Source organism: Cherax quadricarinatus, chromosome 39, assembly GCF_038502225.1.
Source record: "Cherax quadricarinatus isolate ZL_2023a chromosome 39, ASM3850222v1, whole genome shotgun sequence".
Lineage (NCBI taxonomy): Eukaryota > Metazoa > Arthropoda > Malacostraca > Decapoda > Parastacidae > Cherax > Cherax quadricarinatus.
Window position 1 is genome coordinate 17921814 of NC_091330.1, and position 21457 is coordinate 17943270.

At 38.9% G+C, this 21457-nt stretch overlaps 1 protein-coding gene across 1 annotated transcript in view; it reads right to left on the minus strand.

Moving 5' to 3' along the window:
* The window catches only part of LOC128696433 (uncharacterized), a 319925-nt gene that overhangs the window by 18841 nt on the left and 279627 nt on the right, over nucleotides 1-21457 (minus strand). The window contains exons 11-12 of the mRNA XM_070092242.1: nucleotides 3870-4254; nucleotides 806-940 (exon numbers count right to left, since the gene is read on the minus strand). Of these exons, the coding sequence (XP_069948343.1) occupies nucleotides 806-940; nucleotides 3870-4254 (520 nt within the window). The remainder of the gene's footprint in view (nucleotides 1-805; nucleotides 941-3869; nucleotides 4255-21457) is intronic.

The window sequence follows — 21457 nt, forward strand, 5'->3', positions numbered from 1 at the left end:
CAGTCTACAGATGAAAGGTATTTTGTCGTTCGTTGCCGGCTTTAGACCCTGTATATTTACAAAGATGAATGTCGGATATGTACAGAATTCTTCTTTTGTAAGCCATGCATGTCATAAGAGGTGACTAACCTGCCGGGAAGCAAGGAGCTAGCAACCCCTTCTTCTGTGTACATTACTAAAGTTAAAAAGAGAAACTTTACTTTTTCTTTTTGGGCCACCCTGCTTCAGTGGGACGCGGCCAGTTTGTTGAAAGAAGATGTACACCTGTTATGGTAACTCACTTCACTGTGACACACTCACTTCACTGTGACACTCTTACTTCACTATGAAATACTTCACCATGACAAACTTACTTCACTGTGACACACTCACTTCACTGTGAAACATTCACTTCAATCCAACACACTTCATTGTTATGCATTCAAATTTTTTGTAACAGGGATAAATTATAATTAGCTCTACAGTGACCAGGAAGGTGAAGAAACAAGTGAGAAATACATAATTAAAATTTAACTTGATAATAATGCACCACAAACATGTAAAAGAAGACAACAATAACCAAGCTGACAAAGATGAAAATCAGAGGCTATTACAATTACATTTCCCACTTGGGTTAGATGTAGGTCCTTTTTTTTACCAGATGGTGGCATAGTGAATCTAGCCAGGAAATGTAGCCTGTAGAGCATCAGTGTGTTATTTATAAAATGGAAAAGACAATAACTTTGGCAACCCTATGCGAGCACAACATAAGCTGTCCTAACAATAGTGATCTAAAATGAGGTGAAAATTAAGATGCAGGACTCACCACTCTTCCTGGGCTTGAGGACAGAGGCTGCCCCATGGTGGTCAGATGCGGTAGCAGAAAGGGCATAGCGTCCCTCCCCTGGCAACCATGTCACATACCTTGTGTATACCCCATCCTGAGCACGCACATCTGGCTCTGTATACAATATACACATAATCACAACATATAGAGTTTATCCACTTCAAGAATAATTTCTATTAACCTCATGTTAATTTCTATATTAATGTAAGAGAATACATTAACATAAGCTCTGGAAAACAATCCTTGCCAAACAGGCCAAGTTGGTAAATTCCACAAGCAAAGCATGACATTTATACATAATGCTATTTAAGTATGTCTGCATCTGATTGTTGCCAAAATGACCTGGCATGATAGTGGCTTTCTTTGTACTTAACAAACCAAAATTGTAATTTACACATTGTAACCTTTGCAAAGAAATAAAATCTTTATTATTTTCTCAAATATTCTTGATCTCAACTGGTATACTCCTCTCAGGGTTAGCCTCAAACCCTTCAAAATCCCTTTTGTCTACACATTCTGGCCACAGTTTCTTCCAAGCAGAGTTCAAGGTTCTCTTAGTCACTCCCTCCCAAGCCTTACCTATAAGGTTTACACAATTGAGGATATTAAAGTGATCCTTCCAAAACTCTTTTAGAGTCAATCGAGTGTCTGTGGTCACTTCAAAGCACTTTTGAAACAGAGCTTTTGTGTACAGTTTCTTGAAGTTGGAAATGACCTGCTGGTCCATGGGCTGCAGGAGAGGAGTGGTATTAGGAGGCAAAAACTTCACCTTAATGAAGCTCATGTCCCCATAAAGTCGCTCTGCCACGTCTGTAGGATGACCAGGGGCATTGTCTAACACCAGGAGGCACTTAAGGTCTAATTTCTTTTCAGTTAGGTAATCTTTCACATTGGGGGCAAATGCATGGTGTAACCAGTTATAGAAAAATTCCCTAGTGACCCATGCCTTACTGTTTGCCCTCCACAGCACACACAAATTATCCTTGAGGACATTCTTTTGCCTGAACGCTCTGGGAGTTTCAGAGTGATACACTAATAAAGGCTTAACTTTGCAATCACCACTAGCATTGGCACACATCAACAAAGTAAGCCTGTCTTTCATAGGCTTATGTCCTGGGAGTGCCTTTTCCTCCTGAGTAATGTAGGTCCTGCTTGGCATTTTCTTCCAGAACAGGCCTGTTTCATCACAATTAAACACTTGTTCAGGTTTCAGTCCTTCAGTTTCTATGTACTCCTTGAATTCATGCACATATTTTTCAGCCGCTTTGTGGTCCGAACTGGCAGCCTCACCATGCCGTATCACACTATGTATGCCACTACGCTTCTTAAATCTCTCAAACCAACCTTTGCTGGCCTTAAATTCACTCACATCATCACTAGTTGCAGGCCTTTTTTTAATTAAATCCTCATGCAACTTCCTAGCCTTTTCACATATGATCGCTTGAGAGACGAGTATTGGTAAATCTGATATTACTCTGGATTTGTTAACATTTAATTGATTGTCACCTTTGTGAATGGGTCTTATCCTGGCTTTTTATGAGATGGTTCAGCAAACTTTTATGGGTATTACCCCAAAATAAATTTGTGTACAGTGAAATTACTCACTAGACTTGAAAGTCCACAGAATCCAGAAAACACAAGGGGCATAACTTTCATGATTCTCTTTGCTTATTAATTAACCCTTTGACTGTTTCGGCCATGTATATATACGTCTTACAAGCCAATGTTTTCAACGTATTATTACGCCAAAATTCTAGCAGCTTCAAATCAAGCAGGAGAAAGCTGGTAGGCCCACATGTGAGAGAATGGGTCTGTGTGGTCAGTATAAAAAAAATCCTGCAGCATGCAGTGCATAATGAGAAAAAGAAAAAAATTCTGACCGTGTTTTTGGTTTAAAACAGCGACTTTGCAGTGTGTTTTCGTATGGTATTTATGGCTGAATTCTAGTTTTCGTGGTCTCATTTGATAGAATGGATGATATATTACAGAAATAGAGATGATTTTGATTGGTTTCACAATGAAAAGTACCTTGAAATTGAGCTCAAAGCAGAAATGTTTGATTTTTGCCAATGTTCAAGAGTAAACAAATCACGCCACATGTCTAATACACATCAACTGGTGAATCTGATATTCTTTCACAAGTGCGCTGATATTATTTATACCATTTTTACAATAATGCAGTAGTCTGCATAACAGTAAATCTTCTACTTTTTGTGAGAATAAAAATTCAAAATGGAAAGCAAGAGTAATATAAGAGGGGCCTGGAGATGTGACTAATGAACAGAGAAAATGTTATTTTAGTGCCAGGAATGTCTGTCTTGTTTATGGACAGTATATGGGCAGTTTCTTGTACTCAATCAATAGAACAAATGGAGTTCTAAAGAAATAGCTATGAATTTGGTCGACTGGAACAATGGAATTGGCTGAAAATAGGGCTCTAAGTGGGCGAAATCGCCGATCCGTGTATATTTCTGAGATCGCTAACTTTGCGAGAGCGTAATTCCCTAAGTTTTCCATCAAATTTCATACTTTTGGTGTCATTACCATCAGTTAAAGATTCTCTATCATTTCATAAGATTTTTTTTTTCTTCGAATATTTTGTGACATTGAGAGACACTTCAGGATTTGGGATCGTGATAGTCAAGGGATTAAATAATAAATTTTTGTGCAATTTTATTTATATGGTTACTGAGCCTTCATTATCCTTAAAGATTTTCATTTTTACCCCATTTGGGGTAATTTACCCCAGTTCCCCAAACTCTGATCTAACTGGATAGTAATATGTACCTTCCTCCATGGTGGTTGTCTCAAGGCTTCTCTGAAGGCACTTCCTGATGACTATGGTCAATAGAAAATGGAAAACAAAATAGGAAACAAGGGAATGTGGAGGCATTCTGAATAAAAAGTGAATGATTGCCTTATTTGAAGTGTATCTGAAATGAGTAAATGTGCAACTGTGGGTTGGTTGGTTGCTAATAGGTCATCAGAACTAGTATGCAGAATGGATTTTTAAAAGTGAAAAGTGTGCATTACTTGTACATACCTGCATTTCCATTGTCAAGAAGCTCTACCATCATGTCTGTTGACCCATCCTCACTTAGGTGACTTACTCTCAGCATGACCTTTGACCCCACAACCGGGCATCCATCCAGGGTCACCTCAGCCCATACTACCAAAGGTTTTGAACCAGGCTCCAGGGGCACCTGTCCATCATTGTTGGTGAAGAGCTTTACCTCAATGCCAGTGTCATCTTGTTTTCTCTCATATGCATCCACAGTTACAGATAATGGGAAATTAACTGAACTTGTGAGGAACTTCAAGGTATAGGTGTACATCCCACCATTCTTGTCCACTACTGCCCAGAAACGCTGATTGGTGTCTCTCATTATGTCTATTTCCTCTCCAGACAGGTTTGTTAACTCAACAATCTGTGGATACAAATATTATTATAATACTACATATCTGTTGTGACAATTTTCTTCTTATTCTTTTTAGTAATTATTACAGGAAAAGGGGTTACTAGCCCATTGTTCCCAGCATTTTAGTTGACTTTTACAACACGCATGGCTTACAGAGGAAAGATTCTTATTCAACTTCCCCATGGATATAAAAGGAAAAGTAATAAGAACAAGAACTATTAAGATAAAATCAAAGAAAACTCAGATGAGTGTGTATAAATAAACGTGTACATGTATGTGTAGTGTGACCTAAGTGTAAGTAGAAGTAGTAAGACATGCCTGTAATCTTGCATATTTATGAGACAGACAAAAGACACCAGCAATCCTACCATCATGTAAAACAATTACAGGCTTTCATTTTACACTCACTTGGCAGGACAGTAGTACCTCCCTGGGTGGTTGCTGTCTACCAACCTACTACTGAGGAGGCAGTTGGAGGCAGTGGAGATGTCCTGTCTAAGGGCAATGTGTGGTGTAAATATTATGCAGAAAATCCGGAGTGTGGAAATTAGGAGAAGGTGTGGAGTTAATAAAAGTATTAGTCAGAGGGCTGAAGAGGGGTTGTTGAGGTGGTTTGGTCATTTAGAGAGAATGGAGCAAAGTAGAATGACATGGAGAGCGTATAAATCTGTAGGGAAAGGAAGACGGGATAGGGATCGTCCTCGAAAAGGGGGTAAAGGAGGTTTTATGGGCGAGGGGCTTGGACTTCCAGCAAATGTGCATGAGTATGTTAGATAGGAGTGAATGGAGACGAATGGTATTAGGAACCTGACGAGCTATTGGAGTGTGAGCAGGGTAATATTTAGTGAAGGGATTCAGGGAAACAGGTTATTTTATATAGCCGGACTTGAGTCCTGGAAATAGGAAGTACAATGCCTGCACTTTAAAGGAGGGGTTTGGGATATTGGCAGTTTGGAGGGATATGTTGTGTATCTTGATACGTATATGCTTTTAAACTGTTGTATTCTGAGCACCTCTACAAAAACAGTGATTATGTGTGAGTGAGGTAAAAGTGTTGAATGATAATTAAAGTATTTTTTGGGGGGGGATTTTCTTTCTTTTTGGGTCACCCTGCCTCGGTGGGAGACGGCCGACTTGTTAAAAAAAAAAATCTGTTGTGCAAAATCTTAGATCTCTATGGAAATAAACTCTTCTGATTTATCGTGTTACTTGTGTGTAGCATAATTGACTGAACACAAATTATTTATACATACTATAATAATTTTGTATGATGCTGACATAAATAAATTACCTCATCATAGTTCAACACTTCTAACTGTCTACAAATTTCAATTTAGCAGCAGATCCATTAATGGAAATTTCATTACAGATACTTATCCCCAATCAAAATAAAAAAATATATAGATACAACATAGATTTACCAGCAATGGATCATCCAGCACTTCTTTTAGTCTGAACAAAATTACAAAATAGTTTAAATTACAAAATAATAATAATAATAATAATAATAATAATAATAATAATAATAATAATAATAATAATAATAATAATATCTTTATTTCTACAAGTACATGTACAAGGTATACAGGCCTAGCTGACATCAGTGACATACTACTACTACTACATATACAGCAAGCCCCTTGTTATGTTGAGCATTTCAGGCAAGCTGACTAACACTCAGGTGCCCATTTTACTGATGGATGAACTGGGACAGCAGGTGTCTTATGGAAACATGTCCTAATGTTTTCCAGCCATACTGGAGGATTGATTCCTGGACCTCATTGTGTGAGCAGAGTGCACTAGCGATCAAGCTACGAGACACTGTGTGTTCTCACTTATATTATTTACGCTACAGTTGTTGGTGGTGATCCTTTGATTTTTATGTGATTCTTAGTATATTTTGCTAACAATTAATCATTGTGCTTAATAATCCACATGGTGACAGAAACTCAGAAGACTGATTGATCTGTATATTTTGATTCCCTTCTAGGATCCCCTTCAGCAGATACATAAGTGAAATGAGAACATGAATATATAGGGAAGGTTGCACCTCACCCTATACAAGGGAGTGGCAAGTGGGGGACATGTCAAATAGTGAGTGAAGCTAAAAATTTGGGCACATTAATAAAGATAAAAGATAGAGATTTTATTTCTTTGTAAAGGTTACAATGTGTAATTACAATTTTGATTTACTACATACAAAGAAAATCCCTATCATGCTGGGGCATTTTGGGCAGACTAATCCTAGTACATAATAACTGCATAAATCTTGACATGATAAGAGTGGTTAACTTGTGTTAAAATCTTAATTTAACCTTAATACTAATGTGAGGTAGTCAAGGTAGAGGTTTATAAGAAGAATAATCTTAAAGTTGCACATAATAAAAGCAATATTAAAATAATTGAAATTGAAATGTTTATTTCTCTGTAAAGATTACAATGTGGAGTTTATATATTATAAAATATTAATTACAATGTGTGGCTTACATATTATAAAATATTAATTACAAAGAAAGACACTAGCATGCCTAGGCATTTTGGGCAGACTAATCCTAATTCTTACTCTATATTGACAAAGGTTATGGAGCATACTGATATTAAAGTTACGTAACTGTAGTGATTAAATAGATTTACAATAGTGAGGTAGTTCAAAACATTTAAGAATATAATAATTTGTAAATTTAGTAATGAGAATGGTTTTGTCTTGCATGATACACAGTTTCTATCAACCCTTTGACTGCTTCGGCTGTAAATATACGTCTTACGAGCCAGTGTTTCAGACATATATATACTCGATAATTCTAGCAGCTTCAAATCAAACAGGAGAAAGCTGGTAGGCCCACATGTGAGAGAATGGGTCTGTGTGATCAGTGTGCACTGTATAAAAAAATCCTGCTGCACGTGGTGCATAATGAGAAAAAAAAAACTCCAACCTTGTTTTTGGATTAAAACACTGACTTTGAGGTGTATTTTTGTATAGTATTTATGGGTGTATTCTCGTTTTCTTGGTCTCATTTGATAGAATGGAAAACATATTACAGAAATAGAGATGATTTTGATTAGTTTCATGATGAAAACGACCTTGAAATTAAGCTCAAAGTAGCAGAAATGTTCGATTTTTACCAATGTTCAAGAGTAAACAAATCACACCACACGTCCAATACACGTCAACTGGGAAGCTTAATATTCTTTCACTAGTGCACTGATATTATTTATACCATTTCTACAATAATGCAGTAGTCTGCATAACAGTAAATCTTCTATTTTTTTGTGAATAAAAAATCAAAATAGAAAGCAAGAGTAATATAAGAGGGGCCTGGAGACGTGACTAACAAACAGAGGATATGTTATTTTAGTGCCAAGAGTGTCTGCATTGTTTATGCTGGACCCTATTTTAAAATTGGCATCTTTTTTAATGTGTGAAATTGGCTAAATTGCCAATTTCTGACCACTTTATTGGGTTGTTGAAATTGGTAAATTGGCAGTTTCTTGTATTCAACTGATAGAAAAAATGGAGTTCTAAAGAAAAAGCTATCAGTTTGGTCGCCTGGAACAATGGAATTGGCAAAAAAAAAAGGGCTCAAATTTGGCAAAATCGCCAATGTGTATATATCGCCGAGATCACTAACTTCGCGGGAGCGTAATTCCGTAAATTTTCGATCAAATTTCGTATTTTTGGCATCAATAGCATCAGGAAAAGATTCTCTATCATTTCATAAGAAAAAATCATTTTTTTTTTTCCAAAAATTTTGCGACATAGAATGACAGCTTCAGAAATGGGCTTGCGACAGTCAAAGGGTTAAAGCTCCTATACTGGAGTATTTCAGGCAAACTTATGACTAGCTTAAGATTTATTAGGCAGTAGCTATATTTGGAAATTTATGTTTACGGTCATTTGGGTAAGTGTAAGTGTAAATTGGGGGAATCACAGATATCAAGAGTAAGTCTATTTTGTCTTGGATGTGTGCATGATACGAGTAAGAGAATAGGTGATTTTCATGTAGTTAGCTGACGGTGGGGTGTGTTAGGGAGATAAGATATTTTTTAACAGTACATAGTTTTCAAAATGGTGGTTGAGTCCGCAGTTCTAGGGTTTTCAGGCAGGGAGTTCCAGAATTTAGGCCCTTTTATGTACATTGAATTTTTGTATATATTTAGCTGGACATGGGGAATGTCAGAGATTTTTGTGTCTGGTATTGTGCCTATGAGTCCTGTCAAAACTATCAAGAAAGTGTTTTGGTTCAGGGTTAATGTTGGAATTTATGGTTCTGTAAATGTAGGTTGCACAGTAGTAAGTGTGGATGTTCTGAACAGTGAGTAAATTTAGGTCTTCGAAGAGTGGGGGGGTGTGTTGCCTAGTATTGGATTGCGTGATAATTCTTACTGCAGCTTTTTGTTGGGTTATTATTGGCTTTAGGTGGGTTGCTGCTGTTGATCCCCAAGCACAAATGGCAAAGGTGAGGTAGGGATAAATGAGTAAATAGTATAATGTGAGTAGGGCTGTTTGTGGTACATATTAATGTGTGTCAGAGAGGAATCCAACCTTTTTGGATACTTTTTTTGTAATGTGTTGGATATGGGTGCTGAATTTCAGGTTGCTGTCAAGATGTAGGCCCAGGAATTTGCCCTCATTATGTTTAGCAATAACATTGTTGTCAATCATTATTGCTGATCCTGATACCAACCTCTTATTGAATGACTTAAATGAATCAAACAGTTACTGTAATTACTACACAGCAGAACAATCAAAGGCACTTCTCAGAGCCAACAAAAACATAACTGTCTTTAACTACAATATCAGATCTTTAAGCACGCATTACGATGACCTCATAGCATTACTAAATTCCTTGCATGCCAATATGTCCATCATTACACTAACCAAAACCTTGCTAAAGCCTGATACTACAGATGTCTATGCCATTCCTGGTTACACAGCCATACACAACTGTAGGACAGATCAACAAGGGGGTGGCACAGCTATATACTACTCAGACCAACTAGAATGTATCACTAATACTTGCACAAGGGATGAACAAGGGGAATATATAATAGCTAAATTCAAATCCAAATACCTACAAAAACCTCTCACATTGATAAACATCTACAGAGTTCCACAGTCAAACATTAGCCAATTTAGTCAAAACCTAGGAAGTATGATAACTGATGCACGCATGAACAAAGATCACTTACTACTCTCAGGTGACTTCAATATAAATCTCCTGCAAGACCAGGACCCACACCTTACTGAATTCACAAACACAATGAGTAACTGCATGTTGCTACCAACAGTAACAAAACCTACAAGAGTTACGGAGACTAGTGTTTCCCTACTTGACCACATATGAACCAACACCATATCCCCTTTAAAATCAGGCATAATTACAGATAATACCACAGACCACTACCCTACTTTCCTCATAACAACTCTTGGTAAATTCCCCCAAGACACTACTAAAGTCACCTTCAGACTTCACAATGAGGCAGCCATTAATAACTTCACAACAGCAGTAACAAACATTGACTGGCACACTGAGCTAGAAATCTATACAGATATTGACGAATGTAATAATAATTTTCTAAAAAAGACCCAATACCTCTGTAACAAGCACTGCCCTAAAAAACTAAACAGATGACAGCTAAGAGACTGAACAGTCCCTGGCTAACACCCAGCATTCTCAAATCCATAAATACAAAACACCGATATGAAAAACAGTACAGAATGGGTCACATAACCAGAGACCAAACAAAATGTTACTCGTCAATCCTAACCAGCCTGATAAGAAGGGCAAAAAAATTGTATTATGAGAACAGATTATCCAACTTACGAGGTGATATAAAAAAGACCTGGAAAACCCTATCAGAAATTCTGGGAACAAAAAAGATATCACGAAATAGCGAAATAAAATTAGCAAAATCAGATGAACCCCAACTCCCACCAACAGAAACAGCAAACAGACTCAATGATTTCTTCTCCACTATAGGACAAAACCTTACCAATAAAATCCCAAGCTCAGATACCCCACCAAATGACTACCTCACTGGCAACTACCCGAACACACTGTTCCTAGCTCCGACTAACCCATACGAAGTCTCCCTTATTATCAACGCACTAAAAAACAAGGCAGGAGATTTAAATACCTTACCACCCCTTATATACAAAAAAGTGTCACAAGTGCTATCACCAATCATTGCAACACTCTTTAACAAATCCATTGAATCCTCCACCTTCCCTACAGTTCTCAAAATAGCAAGGGTCACCCCGATCCATAAAGGAGGAGACCAAATAGAGTTGAATAACTATAGGCCAATATCCAATTTACACCCTCTCTCAAAAATCTTCGAAAAATTAATTCATAAACGAATCTACTCCTACCTCATCTCCCAAAACATACTCAACCCCTGCCAATTTGGATTCAGGCCTAATAAAAATACTAATGATGCTATTATACACATGCTAGAACATATATACACTGCAATAGAGAAAAAAGAAGTCCCACTGGGGATCTTCATTGACTTACGTAAAGCTTTTGATACAGTTGACCATGACTTGCTCCACGTAAAATTGTCACACTATGGTATAAGAGGGCACTCCCTCAACTACCTCAAGTCATACCTCAGCAACAGAAGCCAATATGTGTACGCAAACGGGGCAAGCTCTTCCGCATAACCAATTACAGTTGGTGTCCCACAGGGAAGTGTCCTTGGCCCTCTTCTCTTTCTCCTATACATAAATGACCTACCAAATGCTTCGCAATTACTCAAACCCACACTATTTGCAGATGACACTACATACGTCTTCTCTCACCCGAGCCCAGTCACGCTAGCCAATACTGTAAATACCAAATTACAGAAAATATCTACCTGGATGAGGACTAACAAACTTACACTAAACATTGACAAAACCTACTTCATTCAGTTTGGTAACAGAGCTACAGATGTCCCTCTTAACATAATGATAAACGGATCACCTATCACAAAGCTAACAGAGGGAAAATTCTTAGGAATCCACCTTGATAATAGATTCAAATTTCATACACATATACAACAAATTTCTAAGAAAATTTCCAAGACTGTAGGCATACTATCGAAGATACGATACTATGCTCCACAGTCGGCCCTCCTGGCCCTATATCACTCTCTTATTTACCCCTATCTCACCTATGGAATTTGTGCATGGGGCTCAACAACAATTAACCATCTCAGACCATTAATTACCCAACAAAAGGCTGCAGTTAGAATGATAACAAATTCTCACTACAGGCAACACACTCCACCAATATTCAAAACACTCAAACCTACTCACCATACAAAACATCCATACTTATTATTGCACCTATTACATACATAGAACACTTAACTCTGATATTAACCCTCCCCTCAAACATCTCCTTGCCAACCTCAACAGAACACATGACCATAACACAAGGCACAGATCACTCTTTGATGTTCCTCGTGTCCATCTCACGTTATGCAAAAACTCAATGCACATAAAAGGCCCTAAAATCTGGAATTCATTACCTGTAAATATAAAAGAAACACTACCTGTTTATAAATTCAAGTCTCTTCTCAAAGATCACTTACTCACCCAAAACCAAAACCAAATAAATACTGAATAACTGAACCTTATAAATTGTATATCTTAAATGTTTCTCACAATTATATCACATAAATGTTAAACCTAAAACCCAATCTAACTTTATTATTTTTTAAATACACTACCTAACAGAATACTCCATTCGACTGAATGTACAGCAATGCATGCAACCATATGACCTGTCTTTGTAATACTCATTTGTGCTTTATAGTTATCTGTTTACAATAATGTTTTATCACTGATTTCATCATTGCTTAGTTAATCTTAAGTTAATTTTAAGCCAGCCCATAATGCTATGCATATAAGTGGCTTTGGCATGCTGCTCTTACCTGTATTTTTTTGTACCTCTGTATGTGTGTTCAAATTACTAAATAAAAAAAATAAATCATAATGTTCAGTTGTGCATCACCTGCTCTGTTACCAAGCATAATATAGAAGGTTTTGTCAGTACAGTGGACCCTCGGTTATCGGCTGTAATCTGTTCCACATTTTGGCCTAAAACTGAAATGGCCGAAAACCGCAATAATGTTTCCCATAAGAATTAGTGTAAATACAATTAATCCATTCCAAACAAAAATATTCACGCACAAAAAAATAATTTTTTTAATAATTAAATCAGTATTACATACCTTTATTGAAGACTAATGCTGGCTTCTGGAATGCCTACTACACTTCCTGCATGCCTGTTACCCTCCCTGCATGCCTGTTACACTCCTTGCATGCCTACTACACTTCCTGCATGTCTGCTACACTTCCTACATGCCTGTTACCCTCCCTGCATGCCTGTTACACTCCTTGCATGCCTGCTACACTCCCTGCATGCCTGCTACACTCCCTGCATGTCTGCTACACTCCCTGCATGACTGCTACACTGCCTGTTACACTCCCTGCATGCTTGCTACACTTCACGCTTAAAATCCATGGTGTTTCCCACTTTACCACAAGAACTTTACTAGGAACTTTCTTTGGAGCCATGCTTACTTATTTCGCAGCTGCACTGCAAAAAAACATAAAAAACAATGGAAAACAAGCGAAAAAATCTGGATGTATGAGCAGAAGCTTCCTCACACACTGAGAGACAGAGTCAAACTGATGCACAAGCAGCCCCAGCTGGCGAACAGACACGTCTAAAATGGCCGATCACCAGGAGTCGAAAAACTGGCCGATCACTGAGTTGGCCAATAACAGGAACAGCTGATAACCAAGGGTCCACTGTATTAAGTTAAATTTTTGGCAGTCATCCAGGTTGATATTTTTAGTACCTCTTCGTTAACAATGGTGTTGAGTGAGGCAAGATTTGGGTGGGAGATGACATAAGTCGTGTCGTCAGCAAAGAGAATTGGTTTCAGGTGTAATACATTGGGAAGATCATTGATGTATAAGAGGAAGAGCAGGGGACCAAGGACAATTCCCTGTGGCACTCCAGTGCAAACAGTAATATTTCATGGATTGACAGATGCTTAATAGACTAGAGGTCACATAATATAATATTTGGGAGAGGTGCTTCAGACTGATTTGAAGTTGTTTTGGTTGGTTTGGTTAGTATTGAGAGATGAGATTGTTTTTAAGCAAAGTACAAAATTTTTAAGTAGTCAAGGGATCCCTTACTGGTTCAGGTAGTGAATTTCTGCATAGTGTGAAACTAACACGTGGGATGTTGAAGAGTGTCTTATGCCTTGTATTGTGGCTGTGTGTTTTGTTGTAGCTATCAGAAAGTTTAAGTGGAGGGTTTATATTGGAGTTTAATGTTTTGTATAGTAGGCACAATAATATGAGCGTATGTCTTGTATATTTAGTAAGTTCAGGCTTTTGAAAATTGTTGGGGTGTGCTGTTTAGCACAGGAGCTGGTAATCATCTGCACAGCATCTGTTTGTTGGGTTATTAAAGACTTAAAGTGGTTGGTTGTGGTTGATCCCCAGGCACAAATACCATAGGTGAGGTACGGATATATTAAAGAGAGGTATAGGGTAAGCAGTATCATTTGGGGTACATAGTATCGTATCTTGGAAAGGATGTCTACTGATTTGGAAATTTTCTTGGAGATCTGTTGGATGTGGGAGGGAAAGAAATTTAAGATTACAGTCAAGGAGAAGACCTAGAAATTTACCCTTAGTGTGTTTTGTAATAGGGGGACCATTTATCGATATACGTATTAAGTTGGATATTTAAGGCACTGTTTCCAAACAGCATGAAGTATGTTTTGTCTATGTTGAGAGTGAGTTTGTTGGTCATCATCCAAGTACAGTATATACTATTTTTAGTAGCTCATTGTTTACAGTGTCTCTAGGTATAGCTGGGTTTGAGTGGGAGTAGACGTAAGTTGTGTCATCTGTGAATAGAACTGGTTTAAGGAGTTGAGATGCATTGGGAAGATCACTGATGTAGATGAAAAAGAGGAGTGGGCCTAGAACACTACCCTGGGGCACTCCAATAGCTACAGGCTGGATATTGGAGTTAACTCCATTTGCATATACTGTGAAGGCTTACTCAGCCCTGTAACAACTTCAGACAGTATTACCCAGGCTGGCTCCTCCTCAGGAAAATTAGTGAATAGAAAAAGAAATAATAACAGACAAACATAAACACTTTATTATGTAGAAAATATAAAATATAAAACACTTAAATATAAAATATTAATCCTACATTAAAGAAAATGAAAAAGGAAAAATATAAATGATAACTGAATTCAACGCTAATTTAACACTTGGGTGTCTGGTGTTGGTGACACTGCTTGTTGAAATCGCAGCCGTTGCTGATGCTAGGGGGGGGGGTCGCAGGTGTTGGTGACCACCACTGGCTAGTTCTTCACAGATTAACGCCGTGAGTAGTATCCCGATGACAGGAAAGCAGGTTCTTTACCACTGCAATGATGTGGGGTTACGTCCTGCAATTTCATACAGGTGCACAGGTACTTAAATGCAAAATGGGGAAGTCTCTGGACGTTAGTCCTTCTCCTGTTCTTCTCATTGATTGACAGGTGACCCTCACTGTCATCCAAGCTGAAAAGATAGACAGGTTACCCACTGCTTAAATAATCACTCTCCATGGCAGTGTACATTACTCAAAAGACGTAGTGATTATTACAACAGTCAACCTAGAGCAAGACTGAAAGGACTAAGTTTATTATTGGTCAAAAGTGAAGCTTTTAACCAATAAATCCACTAGAATACAAGGCAGGCATGTACTTACAGTAGTGTTGGGAGCTGCGAGTCGAGTGATTTACTGTTTGACCAGAGCCCCATACGTCACCTTTTGAGGGGGGGGGAAGAGGGAGGGGAAGGGATAGCGGGAGCTAGACTGACCCTACGTTAACAAGCAGCCGGCAATCAAGCTATCACTTTAGGGGTGGGGGGTGAGAAAAGGCAGGAAAAACGGGAGCGTGACTTACCCTACCTTAACTAGTAGCCGGCAATGAAACTATCACTTTCGGGGAGGGGGAAGAAAGGCGGGAGCGTGACTTACCCTACCTTAACTAGTAGCCGGTAATGAAACTATTGTTACTATATTGCTACTCCTATCTATTGAACTTTTCCCTCACACTCCCCCATACCAAGACTTATAGTCAAGGAGTATAAGAAGAATAGGCGAGGAAAAAGTTCTAACATGTGGAAGTCGCGTAAGGCAACAAATCTTCTACTGACTGTCACGACTTAACCAGTCAGAGAAATAATTGGATGAACCATTGATATACACAATATGGAACTTAAAAGCCTGGAGTGCCAATGTCCACCTCAAGAGGCGACTGTTGGTTCCCTTAAAAGTTTCTAGGTATATCAAAGGTTTGTGGTCCGTTTCTAAAATGAATTCTTTTCCCAGCAAATAAAATTTAAGTTTGGAGATACCCCACACAAGGGCTAAACATTCCTTTTCTATTGTGGAGTACGTATCTTGTTTCTGCGGGAAGGAGTTTCCGGCTTAGGAAGCATACAGGGAAGGGAGTACCATCATGGTATTGTAGTAACACCGCACCTAAGCCAGTATTGGAGGCATCAGTTCTCAAACAAAATGTTTTATTAATATCAGGAATCTTAAGTATAGGGTCTTTCGAAAAGATACTTTTAATCTCATTAAACTTATCCCGAGCTACGTCGGAAAGTTCAAGAGGTTCCTTCACAGACTTTTTAAGAAAGTCGGATAAGATGCCTGTAAGATCAATAAGGTTCGGGATAAACCGTGCATAAAAATTTACAGAACCAAGAAAGCTTCGCATGAGCTTCTTGGTTTTGGGGAATTTAAATTCTAATAAAGCTTTGATCTTACTGGGGAGAGGCTGCAGAGAGTTATTAGAAAGTATCAGTCCAAGATATCTAATCTTGTTATACCCAAGGAAGCATTTCTTCGGCTTGGCAGTGAGGCCATGTGAGCGTAACCTACGCAAAACTGATGTTAATGTTTGGATATGTTCGCCCCACGTAGATGTCATTACGTAAATGTTATCAAAATAAACTGAAACATTTGGCATATTACCCAAGACCTTTCTCATCAGTCTCACGTAGGTAGCACAGGCAGTTACCAAACCGAAGGGCATAGTTCTATACTGCATCAGTCCTTGGTGTGTAGGAAAAGCGGTGTACTGCTTAGAAGAAGGATCTAACATTACTTGATGATATGCCTGCGCAATATCAATCTCTGAAAAGAAGGAAGCGTCATAAAATTTGTGTAGATCGCTATCTATTAAGGGCATAGGCTCAGCATCCCACCGAGTTATAGCATTAAGGCCTCTGAAGTCAATAGCAAGTCTATATGAATTATCCTCCTTCTTAACCATGACTACTGGTGAACAATATGAAGATATTGAAGGTTCAATGATCTTTAGTTTTAATAATTTGTCTACCTCTCGGTCAAATGCATCCCTAAGGTGAACTGGAACTGGGTATAATTTCCATTTGATACAATTGTCCGTCACTAAGTCAATCTTATGGACTACCGTGGAGGTAACACCTGGAATATCATTAAAGACGTCTGAAAAGTTACTCACACATTGAAGTAGTTCATGTCTCTTATGGTCATCCAAAGATTCATTAATATTAATGTTGGTTGCGTCCGAGTGGTTAAGAGTCACCAAGTCATGTAGTTCTTCATCATAGTCTAAGTTAGAGGTATCAATTACGCACACCTTACATTCTTCAGTTGTCTTATCAAGTTCGTGTGGAAAAACTAAGTCAAAGTTATTAAGGCAGTTAACCGAATTTCTTCGGTAATATTTCTTAAGGATGTTATGATAAAGCTTAGGTTTCCCCTTGACTTCTATGAGGTAGTCAACTTTCCCACAAATTTTTAATACCTTATACGGACCTTTCCATGCTACTAATAATTTATTTGACTTAATCGGCAAAAGTACAAGAACTTCATCCCCTACGTTAAAACTTCTCCTCTGACTTTTGGAATCAAAATAGGTTTTGTACTGGTCCATTGACAAACTTAGGTTTTTCGAAACTATGTCAGAGGTCTCCTCAAGTTTGGATCTAAGGTCAAGGAGAAACTGGTAAGAAGACTGAACCTCAGCATTTACCTCCTCATTAGTCCATAAGTCATGAAGGATGGACAATGGGCCTCTGGCCTGTCTACCATAGAGAAGTTCAAAAGGTGAAAACCCCAAAGAGTCACTGGGAACTTCCCTCATGGCAAACAAAGTACAGGGTAGGTAACGATGCCACTCCTTAGGTTTAAGGGAGCAAAGTTTCCTTAAAATGGACTTGAGAATCGAATGCTGGCGCTCAATCCTCCCATTACAGCTGGGATGATAGGGTGTGGTGAAGAGAGGCTTCACTCCCAGAAGTTGGTATAGATGTTGCATTAAGTCAGATGTGAATTGTGTCCCACGGTCAGATAAAATTTCTCTAGGGATGCCCACTCTGGAGAAGATGGACAAAAGGGCTTCAGCCACCTCTGTAGTAGTCATGGTCTTTAACCCTTTGAGGGTTTTGGTCGTACTAGTACGTCTTACGCGTAGGGGTTTTTGACGTACTAGTACGCATAAATTCTAGCGGCCTCAAATCTCACAGGAAAAGGCTGATAAGCCTAGATGTGAGAGAATGGGTCTGTGTGGTGGGTGTGCGCAGTAGGAAAAAAATCTGGGACCCAGTGGTGCATTGTGGGAATGCCATCATAGTACACAATTTCCACCGTGCCCTGCGGTAAGAAGTTCCTCACTCCTCGGCGAATTGGGACACTTTTGTTCCCCAGTGACAGTTCCAATACAGATGGAAGTGACAGTGAAGATGAGTTTCAAGGTTCTGGTGAGGTTTTGACCGAAACTAATGACCATAATATGGGTAATAGTGAGGAAAACCCAGACAACCCACAGCCTTCCACCTCTGGTGCTGGGCTGTCGTTCAGTTGTACCAGAATCAAAGAGGAAACTCCTATTTTCCAAAATCCCAGACTCAGATGTGAGCATTGGTGATGATAATGATAGTGATTATGAACTACAAGCTCTTCAAACTTGTTCCAAGAATGGAGGAGGAGGAGGAGGCAGAGGAGGAGGAGGCAGAGGAGGAGGAGGCAAGAGGAGGAGGAGGCAAGAGGAGGAGGAGGCAAGAGGAGGAGGAGGCAGAGGAGGAGGAGGAGGAGGAGGAGGAAGAAGAAGAGGAGGAGGAGGAGGAAGAAGAGGAGGAGGAGGAGGAAGAAGAGGAGGAGGAGGAGGAGGAGGAGGAGGAAGAGGAGGAGGAGGAGGAAGAGGAGGAGGAGGAGGAGGAAGAAGAAGAATACGTAATGTTAACAATAATACATAATAATAATAATACATAATAATAATAATACATAATAATAATAATACATAATAATAATAATAGGTAATAATAATAATATGTAATAATAAATGTTCACCCATGACAGTAACAAGATAAGGGGAGATAACATCTGATAAGTGCTGACGTTTGATGAGGGTAAATGAGGGTAGAGCTGATGCCAAAAGATGAGATGAACATCGCCCTCCCTTTGTTTTTGCTGGTATACTAACATTTCTGTCTGTCTATTTGCCTGTCTGTCAAGCTCCCTGTCTATCCATCTAGCTCTCTGTCTCAGAGAGCCACAAGACTGCGTCATCACTTTTACTCACATCTTCAAGCAGAGTATAGCACTTTGTCTGGGTTTCTTGGGTTATCCTAGGTAATTTATACTATGTATACTTGTATTTATGTGTACCTGTGAGACAGAGATAGACAGACAGATAGAATGAGGGAGAAAGATAATTAGATAGAATGGAGGAGGGGAAGCAGCATCCGACCCCATTGTTTTGACAGGCCGGAGGGGGAAAGAGTAATGAGCCAATATGTCACTTTGACAGCTGCCGACTCCTTGTAATTTACACTATGGACGAGGAGGACAAGGAGAAGGAGGAAGAGTAGGGGGAAGAGGAGGAGGAGGAAGAGTAGGAGGAAGAGGAATAAGAGGAAGAGGAGGAGGAAGAGGAATAGTAGGAGGAAGATTAGGGGGAAGAGGAATAGTAGGAGGAAGATTAGGGGGAAGAGGAGGAAGAGGAAGAGGAGGAGGAGGAAGAGTAGGAGGAAGAGGAAGAAGAGGAGGAGGAGGAAGAGGAGGAGGAGGAAGAGGAAGAGTAGGAGGAAGAGGAAGAGGAGGAAGAGGAAGAGTATGAGGAAGAGTAGGGGGAAGAGGAGGAAGAGTAGGGGGAAGAGGAGGAAGAGGAAGAAGAGGAGGAGGGTGGAACACTAGTACACTGGTACTGGTACACTAACATTTCTGTCTGTCTATTTGTCTGTCTGTCAAGCTCCCTGTCTATCTGTCTATCCGTCTAGCTCTCTGTCTCAGAGAGCCACAAGACTGTGTCATCACTTTTACTCACATCTTCAAGCAGAGTATAGCACTTTGTCTGGATTTCTTGGGTTATCCTAGGTAATTTATACTATGTATACTTGTATTTATGTGTACCTGTGAGACAGAGATAGACAGACAGATAGAAAGAGAGAGACAGATTGAAAGAGATAGAATGAGGGAGAAAGATAAAACACCATTGTGTATGACACCATGTTTCAGAGTTCCACAAGCTGCAGAACTAATAGGAATATGTTCAGTGACTGTATATTGGTATATATATTATAGAACAATAATAATAAACAATGTTTTGTATTGTTTGTTTTTGTAAACAAGTTTTGTAAACAATATATTGATAATTATGTTTGTGTGCTTATTGTGTTGTATACAACGAGTGTATATATGTACATTGCACCTTACTTTGGTCTCATAGGCCACATAAGTTATGTGAAAAAATAAAATAGTGAAAAAAAAACAAACCTTCAAATACAAGTAAATCAAAGTTTACCGGGTGAGCGGCAGTCGCCGCTGTTGCCATACGCGACTCATTTTCTGCAAACTTCATGCATCCATATCTCCGTAAGTATTGATGGTAAAATTTTTTTGTTTATCCTATAATGTTTAGAAAAAAAAACTATTTTTTCATAAGAAAAAATAATTTTTTTTTTTTTGAAATTTGGCCGACCCTGAGAACGAGTTTCGGAGAGGGCCTGTCGACCCTCAAAGGGTTAAGGGAACGGCTTCAGGGAAACTCGAAGCATAATCAACTAATGTTAATATATATCTATGTCCCCCAGATGAAAGTGGAGATAAAGAACCAACGATGTCAATAGCTACTCTTTCAAACGGTACCATAAAGATAGGCATTTTGACCATAGGTACTCGCCTGGTACCTCGGGAGGATGACAGTTGGCAAACTTTACACGATCTACAATAGATAGTGACATCTGAGGACATTTTTGGCCAAAAATAGGTTTCCCTAATTTTATTTAAGGTTTTACGATGCGAGAAATGTCCGGCCACTGGCAGGTCATGAGCCATTTTAAGAACAGTCTCTCTGCATTGACTTGGAACAACTAAGATGGAATAGTCTATCTCATCTGAATTTAATTTGAATACTGACTTGTACAAGATATCTTTTATATATTCAAATTTATATGAAAAGTTTTTCCTTTGCATAACTTGATTTTGTTTAGCGGCATTATGGCAATTCTGAAGAGAAGGGCAATTACGTTGTAAATTGACAAAGGAGTCCTTCGATATGTCTAAAGGCTTAAAGTCAGGGAAAATCAAAGGATGGACAGTAGGGGAAGCATGGGCTTTGGTCTGAGCCCTAGTCAAGACATTTATGGTATCGGAGGTGATATCTTCACTTTCATCTAACAAGTGAACCGGTGATCCTACTACCTCGCTTTCGAGAGTAGCATCACTGGTTTTTAATCCCACATGAATCTCACGAGACATTGTCTCATCTGAACTTTCGAGGGGCTTCTCCGACTCTACAGGAAGAGGATCTGAAACACTTATATCCATCTTTGGTGATGAAAGGTCAACCTCAGAAGGAAGAATGGCACCTTTTACATTACCTATTAGTACGGAGCAAGAAGTGATGGGAGCTAGTACGGCTTCAGACCAACCTGTGAACCATTTAGACCTAATGTAACAACGGATGGTAGGAAAAGTGTCTGTACGGCCCAAGTAGTCTGAAAGTATAGCAGAGGAATGAGTTTCTTTAAGATTAGGGAACAGCTTATCAGAAATTACTATACATGTGCATCCAGTGTCTCGTAAAATGGTAGATACATTAAGTCCATTAACTGTTCCTGAACAGAAGGGTGCTTGGT